We start from the raw sequence: 14604 nt of genomic DNA, 5'->3' as shown, positions 1-14604 counted from the left end.
ATCGCTGGTGGAGGTGCGTTTCTTGTTTCCGAAGCGGAATCGGAAGCGGAAGCGCTCGGAATCGCATGGAATCGTCTCGGAATCGCATTTCTGGAATTGCGGTGTTTGGAAGCATGACGGAAGCGCACGGTTCGTAGGTGGAAGCGTTGATGGTCGTAGATCGGAAGCTTGACGGTGACTGGATTGTTGATGTGCAAAGAAGATCGAACATTAATTATTCTTGTGGACTTGCAAAGTTTAATTGGTTTGTGGCCCAACTTAACTCACTTTATTAAAATCTTAATTCATAAATAACAATAGAGTTAAAAACTAAAAAAAAAAACAAGTCCATTCCAAGTTCCAACTATGTATTTCTGAATAATAATCTAATTTTAATATGCGTTTTTATTTATTCCTATTGTTTTGTGTATGAATTAATTAATTGATGTGCTTTATTTTTTCAGTTTCAAAGCAATATAAATATACATATGTTATTATATTTTTTCTTAGTAATTATACATATTTATTTTATATGAGTTATAGTATGTGAATTATGTACTGGATTTTATTATTTACAATATTTTATTATTATAATTATATATTTATATATATATATATATAAATATATGTATATATTAATTTTGATGTTTAGTATAAATATACGCTTCCAACACGTACCCGCTTCTTATATATTTTCAAAAATGCGTTTCCGCGCTTCCTAACGCTTCCGTTTCCGCGTACCCGCTTCTGTTTCCATGTAAGATAGATCGTTACTACATGTCATCAGTTTCATTTTTTTTTTCCCTAATGGGCTTGAAACTATTTGCTCCCGAAGCAAAGAGTTTCCTGTTAACGGGCCTGCAAAAAAAGAAAACAACAATAATATTATAATATATAGATTTTGTGAGATATAATTGAGAGGAGAGGTCCTTTGGCTTCCAAGCGTTTCTGTTCTTCTTCTTCATCCCTTGAAACGTCATCTCCACGGCCTACCAAGCCATCTAAGGTTAAGATCCGCTTTTGAATCTGTATGTCTCGACCGAATCTGAGTTTCTTTTTTTTTGGTTTGGAATCTGATTTTTGATTTTTTTTATTGCTTAGGTCTTCCTCGGTGAGCTAGGTTCCGGTTGAGAATCAAGTATCGGAATCTGTAGAGACAGAGCTTGGATCCTATGATCCCCAATCTATGGATGCGGATTTACGTTATGATCCCCAAGCTATCCTCTGACTCAGTGGCTTTCATCTACTCTTCATCGGCCTCCGTCTCTCTCTCTCTCTCTCTCTTCTCCGGCACATCGACCCTCTCCGATCAGGTTCCAGAGCTCCCTTTGTAGCTAATAGCTCTTAAGATCTTCGATTTCACTTTGCTCTTTTTTTAGGTTCAAACTTCTTTTGTTGCCTTCTTTTTCCCGGATCTGCTTCCATTGATTGAATAATCCTAATTGCAGAAAACTCTACCCAGAAGCCGATCTAATTGTAGCTGCTGAATTGCTTAGACAGAAAGAGAATGTGTAGGCAGAATTGTTGCACGAAATCGTCACAGGAGGAGGAGGTGATTTCACCACCTGATGAGAATCTCTTGATCTACTGTAAACCTGTTCGTCTCTACAACATTCTTCGCATTCGCTCTCTATTCAACGTAAATCAATTGCGTCTCTCTCTCTCTGAATCATTCTTTTAGCCCAGCTGATACTGCTCGTCTCTCACTCATGGTCTTTGTTTTTTTCATGCAGCCATCGTTTCTTCCTAGATGCTTTCTTCTTTTTATCCTTTTCTCGGGTCTAATTATGAAAACTCATGAATGGTTTCTTCTCTGTTGTGTGTGTTTTTTGGTTTAAGTCCGGATCTGCTGGGATTGTAGTTTTTAATTATAAGGATTGTAATAACACGTTGCAGAAAAGTGAAGCTGTGTTTTATTATTTTCTCTTCTTCCGGCAATTTTGTTTCTGATGTTTTTGTGGATTTAGGTGAAGTGGTGACGGATGGTGAGAAGTCGAAGACGGGGAAGAAGGGAGCTAAGGCTCCATGGGCGAAGCCACTTTCTCAGTATTCTCAGGTGGGTCAAGTTTCATCAGTGATTCTTTTTTTTATTGGTTTGATCTAATAGTCTGTGAATTGCGCCTTTAGGGTTTAGCAGTGTGCAGTTCGTGTAACATTTTTAGTAAAGGTTTGGTCTTTCAGTTCATGAGGAACGAGTTTAGTTGTCTGCATGTCCGGTTCTTTTATACTACACTCATAAGTATGTTGTTATGTATGTGTCTTTGTGACTTTCTTTGGTCTGCAAGTTACGCATTGAGGGTTTAGCAGTGTGCAGTTCGTGTAACATTTTTAGTAAAGGTTTGGTCTTTCAGTTCATGAGGAACGAGTTTAGTTGTCTGCATGTCCGGTTCTTTTATATATTTTTTTCCGACATAACTCATAAGTATGTTGTTATGTATGTGTCTTTGTGACTTTCTTTGGTCTGCAAGTTACGCATTGAGGGTTTAGCAGTGTGCAGTTCGTGTAACATTTTTAGTAAAGGTTTGGTCTTTCAGTTCATGAGGAACGAGTTTAGTTGTCTGCATGTCCGGTTCTTTTATACTACACTCATAAGTATGTTGTTATGTATGTGTCTTTGTGACTTTCTTTGGTCTGCAAGTTACGCATTGAGGGTTTAGCAGTGTGCAGTTCGTGTAATTTTATTTTTTTTTGTTGAAGGTTTGGTCTTTCAGTTCATGTCCAACGAGTTTAGTTGGCCTCATGTTTGGTTCTTTTATATTTTTCTGACAGACCACACGATGTGATCTAATGAACAATATTTGGGTCTGTTGCAGGCATACTTTGATGCGCCCGGGGTTTAGTAAATTTAAGTTTTTTATATTGGCCAATTTGTAACCACTGTTATTGTTTTCCATATTCATATTCATGAATGGAGTTTTAGTGAAGGTGATTTCCTTGAAATAAGCAAGCAGATGATGCTTAATCACCAAAAGCTTACACAACCGAGGATTACCTCAAAGATCACTGAAGAGCAGCTCAAAGCTTCGTCTCCTGGTAAAAGCCAAACAGAGGATCAAATTCAGACTCAAGAACCTGCTGTACAAAGCCAGCCTGAAGGTTAGCATGTCATCAGAAGTCTCTCATATGTTCTTCTAACTACTTAAAACCATTCTTCAAAACTGCTGATGACCACTGTTTTGTTGTAGTTACATCGAGAGAGACCATGGCTGCATCTCCTCCAAGGCAAGATTAAAAGGCACCCAAAAACTTGACTCGTCATGTTAAAAGCATAAAAGCCTCTCTGTCTATTGGGAGGCTTTCGGAGGCACATTTTTCATTTGACAAAGGAGACAACGCAATTAGCTCTCAGGACGTTGTCAGGAAGCATTATATATTGTGCTGTTCTTATGAATTGAAAATATGAGAGTGCGCGACACATATGTGTATTTATGTTCTATTTGTTTCTTACTTAATGATTATAAATAGGGTTTGTTAGTTAGATATCATCCTACTCTTAAATGATCAACACATCATTTTATGAGTCAAAGATAGTTAATAGGGAAAATTTATTGTATAACTAAAAACTTAATATTACTAATCTGCTATGTGTTTCAAACCCAGTACGGCCAGGGGAGATCCTGAATTACAAGAGACCCTAAACAAAAAATAACGGAGCCCATATCTAAAAATATGTTTGTGTTTCTCCTAGGCTATCCACGTAGAAAGTCACTCTCTCTCTGACAGACCGACATGTGTCTCTGGGTTTTATTTTTTTGGTTGGGCTTGAGTTTAATTTTGGGCTTATACTATGAACAATTGACAGGGCTTATACTACGAACAATTGACAGGGCTTTTTACTCTTTAATATTATTGAATGTGTTAATTATTTTTTAATACATAGTAGATAAAAAAAACACACATTACGATATGGACGTTATATTATCATGAAAGCAATCTTTTACCCTATGTACCTCATCATGTGATAATTTATAAACTAGCAACGAATCTATGAGTTCAGCAAATTTGCAATTACATACGTCTCAATTTTAAGTATATAAACAGTCAACAGCAGTGTGTTGAATATTATATTCATATGATTTAAAAGCCTTTACAAATTTTTATTTTTAAACATACACCAAAAATTTTATGAAAGTAAATATTCATTCAGGTTCTCAACCAATTCAAATACCACCAACGCCAAAAAAATTTAATCGAGTGCACGAAAACTATAATATATTTAAAACTACAATAAATACATTAGTTAATGAAAAATCCTTTTTAAAAAATATTATGGGTGCATACATAAATATTAAGAGAAATGTATAAAAGGAAATAAAAGTAACAATAACTTGAAGAACAAAATGTATAAGACTGAGAATATTTATGATTTGTGGTCTAAGATATATTCAACTTATTGTCCTAATCAAGGTGGAATAAACATTGAATAATATTTTTTTTAAATTATATATACATAGAAATATTTTTAGTGGTAGGGTATATTTATAATTTCCAATATTTGGCCAAATAAAGAAAATGGAAATAACCATGAAAAGAAAACTACTTTAAATAACTTAATCAAAACAACAACCACGTACAACTAAACCCGATGAACGTCCCAACCTCAAAAGAAAGATGGTATAAGAGCAAAAATCCCAAGACATGATATATAGTTTTGTACTAACAGCTTACCAACCAATTTAATTTACATAGTTCATTCAACAGTAATCAAAGCAAGCTAATATCCCTAATCAAAGCAAATACTGGTAGTTTCATAGTCTATTTAGTATTCAGATACATTAACATGTACAATATTTAAGTAATATGTATATTTTTATATGATACAAATTTATATTAAACATTCATTCTAACTGTTTAAATTGATTTTTAATTTTCATCCCGCCCGTTGGACGGGCAGGCCCTAGTCTTATTATATAAAGTTATATAATACAAACAAAAGGAATGATAAATCAGAAAAAAAAATTAAGTTAGGGTAGAAATAGAAAGGAAAACTAAATAAAAGTTTATATAAAATTAAATTTATCTATGTCAAATACAATTCTAATGACAAAAATGAAATTTTATTATTAAGTTTTTTTTTCTGTTTTCAAGTATATAAATTTTTTTTTTACATTTGGGGCCTTAAAAAAGTGGGGGCCCTAGGCCCAGGTTTCATCATGCTGTGTTCAAGGACTCCCCTGAGTACGGCCGAACAAAATTTTGAATATAGATTATGTCTTAGCAAGACTTTCAATTATAAATAATCGGATCTTAATCTTACAAAAATGTTTTATGATATTATTCATGTTCAGTGTTCTTTGGTCTTTAGTTTCTTCTATACGCCCATGATGTTTCTTCTATACGTCCATGATGGTATATCTTCGTTTTTCATTAGAAGTTTTAAATAATATATTTTGTGAAAAAAAAAATTGGATTTAAAAAAACTACGGGAGTTATGAGTTTATGATCAAGAGAGATACATGAGAATCATTTTCAGTGGTCAATATACATTTGAATTATATCTATGTTAGTTTAGTCGCTATATATAGAAATTGTGACTGACCATCATTTCAAATTGTCCCTCATCAATTTGTACGTGTAAAATAGAGTAAATGCATTCGAACGAAAGGCCTTGGAATACGGTAGGTGCAATGCGGCCGAGATGAATATAAGAAAGAAGAGCATAAATAATGTATTGCGTGTTATTTTTGTTTGATGACTTTATGTCAGTTAATAAAAACGATGAGATGAAAACATTGAACATCAAAATAAGAGAAAATGGTGAATCATGCTCGAGCCCTATGTCTATTTTACAATTGTACCAATCAGGCGTTGTAAATCAAAGATTAGACAAATTCCAATCTAAACATCCATTATATGCTTAAAGTTAATTTTGCAAGACAAAACAGTTTTTATCGGTACAAAATGGACTATCAATTATACCTTACAAATTCACAACTGATTATAAGAACAAGTACAGATAAACCCGAACTTAATATATTACTCCAACAAATAATACAACACAAGTACATCAGGAAAATTCAGAAATCGCTTCCAAGCTATACAAAGGAAACAATATCACCATCAACTGTTGACTTACATTTTCTTATGAATTGGGCTTACATGTCCAGCGTCGATACGAGCCGTACAGTTTCATTTTTCTATAAAAAACTTCATTATATTTTTGGCCCGTTAAGGCACAACAACCACTTACACCAATTTTCACACAAGTTATGGCCAATTACAAATTATAAAAAATAACACAGATATCTACAAATTTAGGAGAATGAACATTATTTGAAATAAATACAACATCAAATAAATCCAACCATGTAAACTATTCTGCCTATACAACACCAACCACAAAAAAGTAGCACAATTCATCACCTTACCTCAACCCTATTACAATACAAATCTTGAGAATCAATCACAACAGTGAAACACAAACTTCGCAAACACGACATCACTTCGCGGGGGCAATAATTACATCAACAACTCCGCGCTTGCGCGGCCTAGTATCTTTAATATTCTAGATATTCGCTCCGTGCCCATATGTATCAAGTAGTACTAGTAAAGTACTACTATGTGAACTAGAACTGTTCAATATGGTAAAACCGAACCGTACCGAATCGAAATAGACAATATGGTTTAGTTTTGGTATATACCATATAAACCGAATGGATATAATTTTATAAAAACTATAGGATTTGGATATGGTTTGGTATATAACCGATTAAACCGAATAAACCGAACAAAACCGATTAAAAGTAAAAACATAAATCTGTATCTATTTTATAACAATACATGAAAATCTATTTGTTATATAAGTTAAATTTGTGTTAATAACTATTACCATAATGTTATAGTAATAAAGAACCTTATATAATTTGTAAAACACTTGAACTATAATTAAATAACAATACATCGCAATTCAGACATCTTCTTTTCTAAATTTTTTTTTATCTTTTTGCTTTATTTTAGTATTTACTAAATTAATATGAAGATGATAAATTTGATGGAAAATAATTAATGGAAAATTTTCACAACTTTTTTCTTATCTATAAACAAACAGAGTTTCGTGTTCAATCGAAAAAACATGACTTTAATGAACACCAAATATGAAAGAGTGAAAAAACTTTTCTTTCACGTTTCTGTTTTGTTTCATACTTTTATTTTCAAAATTTCAGACTCTGATTTTAATTATAGATTTGATGATTTTATTTGATGGTAGAAGCATTTTTACGTTTTTGTTCATTTATTTGTACATATAATATATTTTTAATAAATGATTGTGTTGACAATATGACTCTAAAATTCATTTTATATGATCTCAAACTAAATAATTATGTTTTTTGGTATAAAACCGAATAAACCGAAAACCGACGGTATATAAACCGAACCGAACCGAAGTAAATATGGATTTAGAATGGTAGTTATATTTTACTAACCGAAATACCGAAAACCGAAAAACCCCAAACCTAAACCAAACCGATATCCGGATTTAACGCCCCATTGTAAACGTATAATATTAATTGCTATTGTTTAAAGATGGGTTTGAAATTTCGACCATTTTAATGCACTCCTTAAAACGAAGGAAAAATAAATAAAATAAACGATTATAAAAGACAAAGAAGAAGAAAACAAAACCGACTCTCACGCATTGTTTGGTACGTAGATCCAAAAGGAACAATGCCTCTGTTTTAGTGTTTTTTAGTTTCAATCCACACACATACGCACGCTATACTCACAAGATAACCACCAGAGACTTCTTTGTTCTGGTGCTTACACATAGATAGAACCCAAGAACAAAAAAAAAATTCTTTCCGTTGATGCAAATTCAAGTAAGTTTTTTTTTGAACCTTTGATCATTGCCAATCTCTGTTACTTTACTGTTCTTGTTTATAAAGACTTACTTTCTGTTTCTTCTACCAAATTCGGACAGCTTTCAATCAGCTCTTGTCTTTCTTCTTTTTTTTGGTAAAATCTTCTCTTTCTTCTTCTGTCTTCGAATCATTACTAATCCTCTGTTCTGTAACCATATTTCCCCTTTGGTTAAACTGCAGATTCTCTGGGTCTTTGAACAAAATTCGAATCGTGGGTTTGGTTCTTTTCGTTGCTAGTCTCCCAAAGTTCGAATCTTTCAATAAAAGGATTGAGCTTTAGTTCAAGATTCTCGCTTTGGCCATCAATGGTGGCTACGTTTCAAGAAGATACCGCACCATCCTCTGTATCTTCATCACCACTTCAAGTCTTCTCAACCATGTCTCTCACAAGACCAACTCTCCTCTCTTCTTCCTCTTCATCCTTCCAAGACCTCAAACCAGAGGAGCGTGGTCTCATCTTGATCCACCTCTTGCTAACCTGCGCCAACCACATGGCCTCAGGTAGCCTCCAAAACGCAAACGCAGCTCTCGACCAGCTGTCTCACCTCGTTTCCCAGTAGCAGCTTACTTCACCGAAGCGCTCGCTAACAGAATCCTCAAGTCGTGGCCTGGTCTCTACAAGGCGCTTAACGCAACTCAGACAAAGACTAACAATGTCTCCGAGGAGGTTCATGTCAGGAGACTGTTCTTTGATATGTTCCCTATACTCAAACTCTCTTACTTGCTCACTAACCGAGCTATACTCGAGGCTATGGAAGGAGAGAAGATGGTTCATGTGATTGATCTCGACGCTTCAGAGCCTGCTCAGTGGCTTGCTTTGATTCAAGCGTTTAACTCCAGGCCTGAAGGTCCACCGCATTTGAGAATCACTGGTGTTCATCTCCACAAGGAAGTGCTTGATCAAATGGCTCATAGACTCATCGAGGAAGCAGAGAAGCTCGATATCCCGTTTCAGTTTAATCCCGTCGTGAGTAGTTTAGACTGTTTAAACGTGGATCAGCTGCGTGTTAAGACAGGAGAGGCCTTAGCCGTCAGTTCGGTTCTTCAGTTGCATACCTTCTTGGCCTCTGACTCTGATATGAGCAACAACAATGGACACAGCCTGAGTGGTGACTCGGCCTCATCTTTGCCTCTTTCTAATTCAGGAAAGATCGATAGATTCCTCAATGCTATTTGGGGTTTATCTCCAAAGATCATGGTGGTCACTGAGCAACACTCAGACCACAACGGCTCCACACTGATGGAGAGACTATTGGAATCACTCTACTCGTACGCAGCATTGTTTGATTGCTTGGAAAATAAAATTCCAAGAACATCTCAAGATAGGATCAAAGTGGAGAAGATGCTTTTTGGAGAGGAGATCAAGAACATCATAGCGTGTGAGGGATCTGAGAGAAGAGAAAGACATGAGAAGCTTGAGAAATGGAGCCAGAGGATTGATTTGGCTGGTTTTGGGAATGTTCCGCTTAGCTATTATGTCATGTTGCAGGCTAGGAGGTAGCTTCAAGGCTATGGTTTTTATGGGTATATGATCAAAGAAGAGAGCGGGTGTGCAGTGATTTGTTGGCAAGATCGACCTCTGTACTCAGTATCTGCTTGGAGATGCAGTAAGTGAAAGAAGATGAATGATATGAACACTTGTGTGTTCTCTTTTTTTTATGAGAGCAGGGTCCCTTTCTTTTGTTATACATAGGGACACAATCTTAGTTGTTTTGTGATTGTGACAAATGCTTCTTGCTGCTTCTGCATATATTGCTTCTTTGAGTATTCAGCAGTGTATGTGTTTGTTTTTCCTCCTACTAGGATAAAGGATGCTATTGAAGCGGCCAATCCCATGCATATTGTCTGTACATCGGGTTCAAATTATACCAAAACCGGTCTGTTCAAATTCTTCAGTCATGATCTCAAAACTCAAAACTGTTGCAAAAAGTAAATTTGACTTTCTCTCAGCATATGATTCTGTTGTTAGTGTATATTAAAAACTAATTTGGTGTATGTTTGGATAAAAATGAGGGCACATGCACTCTCCAAAGAATGTTTGATGTTATATAATACAAAAAAGGAGTAGTGTTTACATATTTACTCATATCCAACCGTCTTTTGAAATGCTTCTATGGCCAAAAAATGAAAACCAGGGAGAAGCAGCTTGAGATACTAATGACTAACTAAACATCAGAGTTAGCTATTAGAGAACCATATATACAAAAGACGGTTGCATCCTTCTTATGTCTTCGCGCTAATAGAAAGCTCAGTCCCTAACCACCCAGTCAATCAGTTTGAAAACCAAAGCTACATTTGAAAGAGGAACTTCATGTTTCCTGTGATTTCTTTCACGCCAGATGCAGTTGATTGTTTAGAAGGCACATTAGTGTTTAATGTTTTTCAATACCACTATATTCCTGTAAAAAGAACTACAGTTCATGCAGGGGCGGACCCACGCATGGAGTAGGTGTGGCACGTGCGTCATACTAAGTTATATATAATTCTTTGCAACTAAACGACAGAACTGTGCAGCTCTTGTGGTCTTTTAAGCTGAGGTGTGCCCCATGCCATCCAAGTTCGAACATTTTGGTTGCGTGTTTGTTTTTTCAAATTCTCTACACTTCATTAATTACTTTTCCATAAGTTATTTTCTCTTTTTTTATTATTGTCTAAAACTATTGTTTTTATAACTGTTTTATTTCCTTTTCTTTAATATTAGATTTTCCAAATTATTAAAATTCAACTTAAACAATTTTTTTTTATTTCAATACTTGAGATTAAAATTAAACTAAAATGAATGAATATTTTTATAATGAACTTACTTTGTGCATATATAATTTTATGATATTACTGAAAATGGATATTTAAAATTCGGAAAATTATCTTCTTTTAATAAATACATGTTTTAGAAAATTAAGGACTAATGCCTTTTGAAAATATATATTAATTTAATTTATTAAATTATAAAATAATATATAATATATATTTATATATTGTGCCCCATATTAAACTATTTTCTAGGTCCGCCCCTAAGTTCTTATTACATAAATATTTTTAATTCCATTCATTTAATTCCTTTAACTTACATTATTCTATTTGTTTTTAGGGGAAATTGCCAAATATGATCTATAACTTAATTTTAAACATAAAGATATACCCCAACTTGAATCAAATGAAAACTCACCCAAAAGGCTAGTAAAATTACAAGTCTTTATGACCAAAAAAAAAAAACAGAATCTACTTTTACGAATATAATCCGTGGAAGTCTTCTGGAGGCTTTGTAAGTCTTCTGGGATAAGACTTTCAGTATTGTAGATCTTAAAAATAATTTATAAATTTTATTAAAAATATTTTGATGGGAGAAAAATTGCAATCATGTAATTATAAACATATGTAAATGATATAAATTAAGATATAGTAAAATTGAAAAAAATTCAACACATATGAGTTAATGTAGTGAGTCATAATATTCTTTGGTATATGTTTGGTAACATATATTGTAGTATTGTTTGTATTTTTAGGGTTAGATTTTGGAAGCTTAACATGTTTTGGAAAATTAAAATTTGACCTATATGTGTTTAGTTTCGTGTATATTAAACACTTTCAAGTTTATTTTAAGTTTAGTGAAGTGTTTTGTTTTCTATTTAGTTAGTTATTTAAGTTTATGATATAAATTTAAGGTCTAGAAGACTTTCCGGAAGTCTTTTGGGCGAGAAATATATTTAGAGGTAGAAGTTTTTTAGGAAGTCGTCTACTAGAAGACTTCCATGAAAGTCTTCTGAATCGAAAATATTTAATTTAAATGAATTTTTTTTGTCTCCATACATAAATAAAATGTACACATTCTCTCTTTTCATCTCAAATGGCTGCAACAAAAATGTAATGATTCTCAATAAAATTCTCGAACCTCTCTCTAATCTCTTTGAACTTGAAAACATCAAACTTTATATGAATTTTTCATTTTTTGTCTCATATCACTAATTTATCTTGTTTTTCAAGTTTTTTTATTATATGGTTCTCATCTTTCCACTCCTTTAAAGGTAGATTTATAAATGTTGGATATTTATTTTTGTCTTCTATAAAGATAGATCTATCTAGCTTTCCATTCATTTTCTCTGTTTTGAAGTCATTTGAACGTTTTTAGATATGCAAGTTTTTCATATCTTAATCAGATTTTGGAAGTCTTCTAAAATATATGCCATAGAAGAGTTCCTCGAAGTCTTCTGACAGAGTCTTCTAAAGCATAATTCCCTAGAAGACTTTCTGGAAGTCTTCTAATAGAGACTTATCCATGTTAAGTGGAGTCCAAGCGTATCTTTGTGGAGGAATAATCTCTAATTCCATGTGCAATAGTTTTATTTATGGCATGTTTTGAGATTTATGTGTGTACTATTTTAGTTGTGAATTCTTTTGTAAGATTGAAAAGATATTAATGAAATTTTTAGTAAATATATTCATGTTTACAATATTATCTTGCCAAAAATACTTGAATTTATTGAAGTTATTGATACAACTTCAATAAAATAAGGGCAAATCTCTAAAATAGCACATTTCTAAGTTTATATCACAAAAATAGCACTCAAAAACTAAAATGACCAAAATAGCATTTTATCTTTCGAAAATTTTAATTTTTTTATTTTTCAAAATTTGAAATCTTATCCCCAAAACCTCATTTCTCAACTCTAAACCCTAAACCCTAAACTCTAAACCCTAAACTCTAAACCCTAAACTCTAAACCCTAAACTCTAAACCCTAAACTCTAAACCCTAAACTCTAAACCCTAAACTCTAAACCCTAAACTCTAAACCCTAAACTCTAAACCCTAAACTCTAAACCCTAAACTCTAAACCCTAAACTCTAAACCCTAAACTCTAAACCCTAAACTCTAAACCCTAAACCCTAAACTCTAAACCCTAAACCCTAAACCCTAAACCCTAAACCCTAAACCCTAAATCCTAAACCCCACCCTTTAACTCTAAACCCTAAGTTTGTGACTTTTGATAAAACATTAAGTGATATTTTTGTGACTTTTGACCTTGAGTGTTAGTTTGGGAACAAAAACTTGATTTAGTGCTATTTTTATCTTTTTCTCATAAAATAACACAAAAATTTAATAAAATTTACTAAAACTAAGGGAGAAAAATTCTAAGAAAACTTAGTCATATTCACAAAATATCAAACATTACATAAGTTCAAACATATAAGACTTTCACTAGAAGTCTTTTGAGAAGTCTTTCAGGAAGTCGTTCGGGAAGTCTTTCGGGAAGTCTTCTCGGAAGACTTAAATTTTAAGCGGGAAAATTTAAGTGGGAAGTTAAAATTTAGGCGATAAACTTAAAATTTAAGTGAAAATTAAAATTTTAAATCTCATGAAAATTAAAAAGTATATCTTATGATCTAAGAAGACATATTAAACCATACAGCTTGATAATCTTGAAGTTACTTAGCACTTTTGAAAGTTAAAAAAATCTTAAAGTTAAGTTTACAAAAACTAACGTAGAAGTCGTCGAATTAGCTAGAAACATTAATAAACATGAATGTTGCTAACCTCATAATTAAAATCAATTAAGTTATGAGTTTCATTCATGAGCCCCTATATCGATTAATACACATGAATTAACAAGAACATGTTAAAAATCCTTTATAGTTTTAGAGAAAATGAAAATTTATTAAATATCAACGTAGAAGACTTCCACATAAATTGTCCCCAGAAGCCTTTCATTTAGGTCATTTTTGCAATTGAAAATTTACAAAAGGAAAACTTCCATAGAAGTCTACTCTACATCAAACTTCTTTAGAAGTCTTCCTCTATAAATATCGGCTTACTTTTGTTTTTGAAAAATCTCAAAAATACCAGAGAAGACTTACACGTAACTTACCGGGGTACATTAATAGGAAAAGATGGTAGAGTAACCGTATAGACGAATTCCTAAGCAGTTCATAATTGTAATGCATATGAAATTTTATGATAATAAGATTCACCATCATTTATATTAAAAACATATATAGCCGATTATAAATATTCTCCTCATCATACGTATAACTGTATTTAAGTAACCCAATCGAGTACGACTTTTACAAATACATATACATTCGATAAAATGAATGTAACATGAACTTCTTGTAAACATATAACCAGTCAGGATACATGTATATCAGTTAACGAAGGTAATGTTTATGTTAATATACAGATCTAGAAATAATGCATAGTCGTCCAAACAATCTTACAAACTTAACAACAGACTTACGTTTGGAAAAGAGATCTTGTATTTCTTATATTTTAAAAATAAACTAGACCCAGCGCGGATATGAATTTTCAGTTTTTAATTATTTATTTTATTAAATGATGTATTTGTAATATTCGTTCATATTATATTCATTAAGTAAATATTTTTTTTTGCATCTTAAACTATCTATTTTTTACGAATGTGTGATATTATATAAAAATATAAAAAAATGAGTATAGAGTTAATTAGATAATTTTAAAAACATAAATTTTTCTTTCGTGTGCGATATCATATAAATAATGATCCTCCCAGTTAACAAAAATCATGATTATTTTATGTGTAATTTTTTTATTTTGACCATTTCCTTAAAACTATATTAAATTTTACATATTTTAATTAGAATATTTTTAATATCTTTACCTTTTTATTTAAAATGCAACTCGATACGTTTTAAACAATTATAACAAAATATTTAAAAAATATTTTTAGAATTTGTTTGAAAAATATGAAAATTACATTTTAAATTAAAATTATCCTAAAATATGATAAGTTTTGAT

General features: G+C 32.4%; 1 protein-coding gene and 1 long non-coding RNA gene across 8 annotated transcripts; both read left to right on the top strand.

Annotated features, from left to right (window-relative positions):
* The first annotated feature begins 879 nt into the window (after positions 1-879).
* LOC106295959 lies at positions 880-3464 on the top strand. Of its 7 annotated transcripts, none has more exons than XR_001261100.1 (6): positions 880-985; positions 1081-1292; positions 1428-1576; positions 1947-2035; positions 2793-3075; positions 3165-3464. It is a non-coding gene; the product is annotated as an uncharacterized LOC106295959 (long non-coding RNA). The 7 variants fall into 7 exon arrangements; XR_001261099.1 differs by having other exon boundaries at positions 1428-1618; positions 1953-2035; XR_001261097.1 differs by having other exon boundaries at positions 1428-1618; positions 2931-3075.
* A 4144-nt stretch (positions 3465-7608) lies between these two features.
* Positions 7609-9630, top strand: LOC106343924 (scarecrow-like protein 3). The gene is given in 3 exon segments (XM_013783282.1): positions 7609-7796; positions 8019-8390; positions 8393-9630. Coding segments are annotated over 2 exon segments (1308 nt in total). The 5' UTR covers positions 7609-7796; positions 8019-8143; the 3' UTR covers positions 9454-9630.
* Positions 9631-14604: the final 4974 nt, after the last annotated feature.

Source organism: Brassica oleracea, chromosome C5 (genome assembly GCF_000695525.1).
Source record: "Brassica oleracea var. oleracea cultivar TO1000 chromosome C5, BOL, whole genome shotgun sequence".
Taxonomy (NCBI): Eukaryota; Viridiplantae; Streptophyta; class Magnoliopsida; order Brassicales; family Brassicaceae; genus Brassica; species Brassica oleracea.
This window is presented reverse-complemented; position numbering and strand designations above follow the sequence as displayed.